At 35.9% G+C, this 1811-nt stretch overlaps 1 protein-coding gene across 1 annotated transcript in view; it reads right to left on the reverse strand.

Moving 5' to 3' along the window:
• Nucleotides 1-138: 138 nt before the first annotated feature.
• Nucleotides 139-1811, reverse strand: part of TRIADDRAFT_62527 (uncharacterized protein) — a gene marked incomplete at both ends in the record, with an annotated part of 35822 nt that continues 34149 nt past the window's right edge. The window contains 6 exons of the mRNA XM_002118454.1: nt 139-385; nt 458-521; nt 626-878; nt 991-1153; nt 1254-1364; nt 1662-1764. Of these exons, the coding sequence (XP_002118490.1) occupies nt 139-385; nt 458-521; nt 626-878; nt 991-1153; nt 1254-1364; nt 1662-1764 (941 nt within the window). The remainder of the gene's footprint in view (nt 386-457; nt 522-625; nt 879-990; nt 1154-1253; nt 1365-1661; nt 1765-1811) is intronic.

Here is a 1811-nt window from a genome sequence, read left to right on the forward strand (position 1 = left end):
TTCACCTCGTCTTGTCCTACAGTAACATGTATCATACTATTACATGCTCTGTTTTTGTAATTGCAACTCATGTCGTCGTTGTTACAGCATCAATTAATACAATATTAAATTACAATTACAATAGTCATTAAAATAATTTCATAGAACTGTACCATGAATTGTAGGGAATAAACTAGTAATAAGATTCTGATAGAGATTTTTGTCGGAGCTCATTTCATAAACTTTTTGCCATTCGTGCTCTGTCATTTGTTTCTTGATCCTCTCAGCAGTCATTTCATCTCCTAGAGCATCCCGTCCACTAAACTTTGCATCTACCGGAGTAACATTGCATGCTAGAAACGAAAGTTTGTAGGATAGCTCGCGTACGCCTAATGATTTTAAGCCACTAAAGTTGCGAAGGAAAAAATAAATATACTTCAATATGGCAACTCACTTAGAAAGTAAATTTTGAACCCACCTTACGCCATCATTGTTATAACCATCATTAGTTCGCCTTTTTGAAGCAGGCTCTGAAGTTGTACCTATTAGCATTCAAAGTTGTTTGTAATAGTTTAATTGTGCTGTTTGAAAATATTTCGTAACACCGCAATTAAGTATGAAGTAACATTAAAGTTGAAATACTGACCAGGTGTTCTCAACTGAGAAACATCCGGCACTACAATCAAGGTTCCGGTAATATCGCATTTATCACCAGCTTGCGCTTGTTCAACAGCTTCAGCTCTTAAAATCACTTCCATACTTCTAGGTATGCTGCCTCGGGGAAGCTCTTCTTGGGTCTCTTGGATTCGTATTTTTTGAAAGTCGACAAAAATTGATTTATCGACATCTAACATAAATTTTGAACGATTTTGGCAGGCAGGATTCCTACAAACCACAGGCTGTAAAGAAAAGGAGTATCAAGAAATCTGTCTCGGTCTACTTTTGATAATTTTAATTACTGAAATAGATTACCACTATCATCCATTTTATTACAACGATTTTATTCATTACCTGAGTGAACTTCATTTGCTGTTCGACATCTTTGATGACAGCTTGACATTCAAGACATATAAAAGTACCATTTATTAGCTCAGGATGGACAGGATGAGTACGAACAACTTGGCCTCTGATTTTGAGCAAACTGCCAATTTTTTGAGTGGTCATCTCACGTACCCTTAATTATTTTATTACAACGCACAGTCAATAATCCAGTTATTGTAAGACATTAAATTTTTATCTCATAATTCCTGCACGATGTATTGCTAGTGACTTACTTGTGTCGAGTATCAAAGTCAGCAAAACTGATGAAAAATTCTTTTTCTTGGGGTATCTTGTCTTGTTCTTGAGTGCATTTTCTTACAGCTCGACATAAATAAGGAAAAACTCTATATACGAGAATGTATGACGATTGATACAAAATATTCAATAAGTAGCAATAATTCTACAGGTCACGAACAGTACAGTACATTGATGCGTGCTAGACGTGTATTGATCTGTATCCAACTAGCTGGAAGGGGAAATTAGCATTTACGACATGAATGTATGCGTAGGCAACAAGTACGATAACTGAGGTGATATCATTGGAATATATGCGTATCATCATGTGGTTATGCAGTATACGACATTGATTAGAGTTGGATTATTTTTTTGGCGTGTTATGGTGTAAATTGTGATGACTATACCTGTAATATTCTTGCTGTATCGTCACTGCCAAGTCGGAGTCAAAGTTTTCAATATCTTTAAAGCTAACTGTTAGTGTATTACGTTCAGGTCGAACTAATTGAGCTACATCAGCGTAATACTTTGGAGTTCCATCAGCTTCGTACCTGGTC

Source organism: Trichoplax adhaerens, genomic scaffold (assembly GCF_000150275.1).
Source record: "Trichoplax adhaerens TRIADscaffold_105 genomic scaffold, whole genome shotgun sequence".
NCBI lineage: Eukaryota > Metazoa > Placozoa > Uniplacotomia > Trichoplacea > Trichoplacidae > Trichoplax > Trichoplax adhaerens.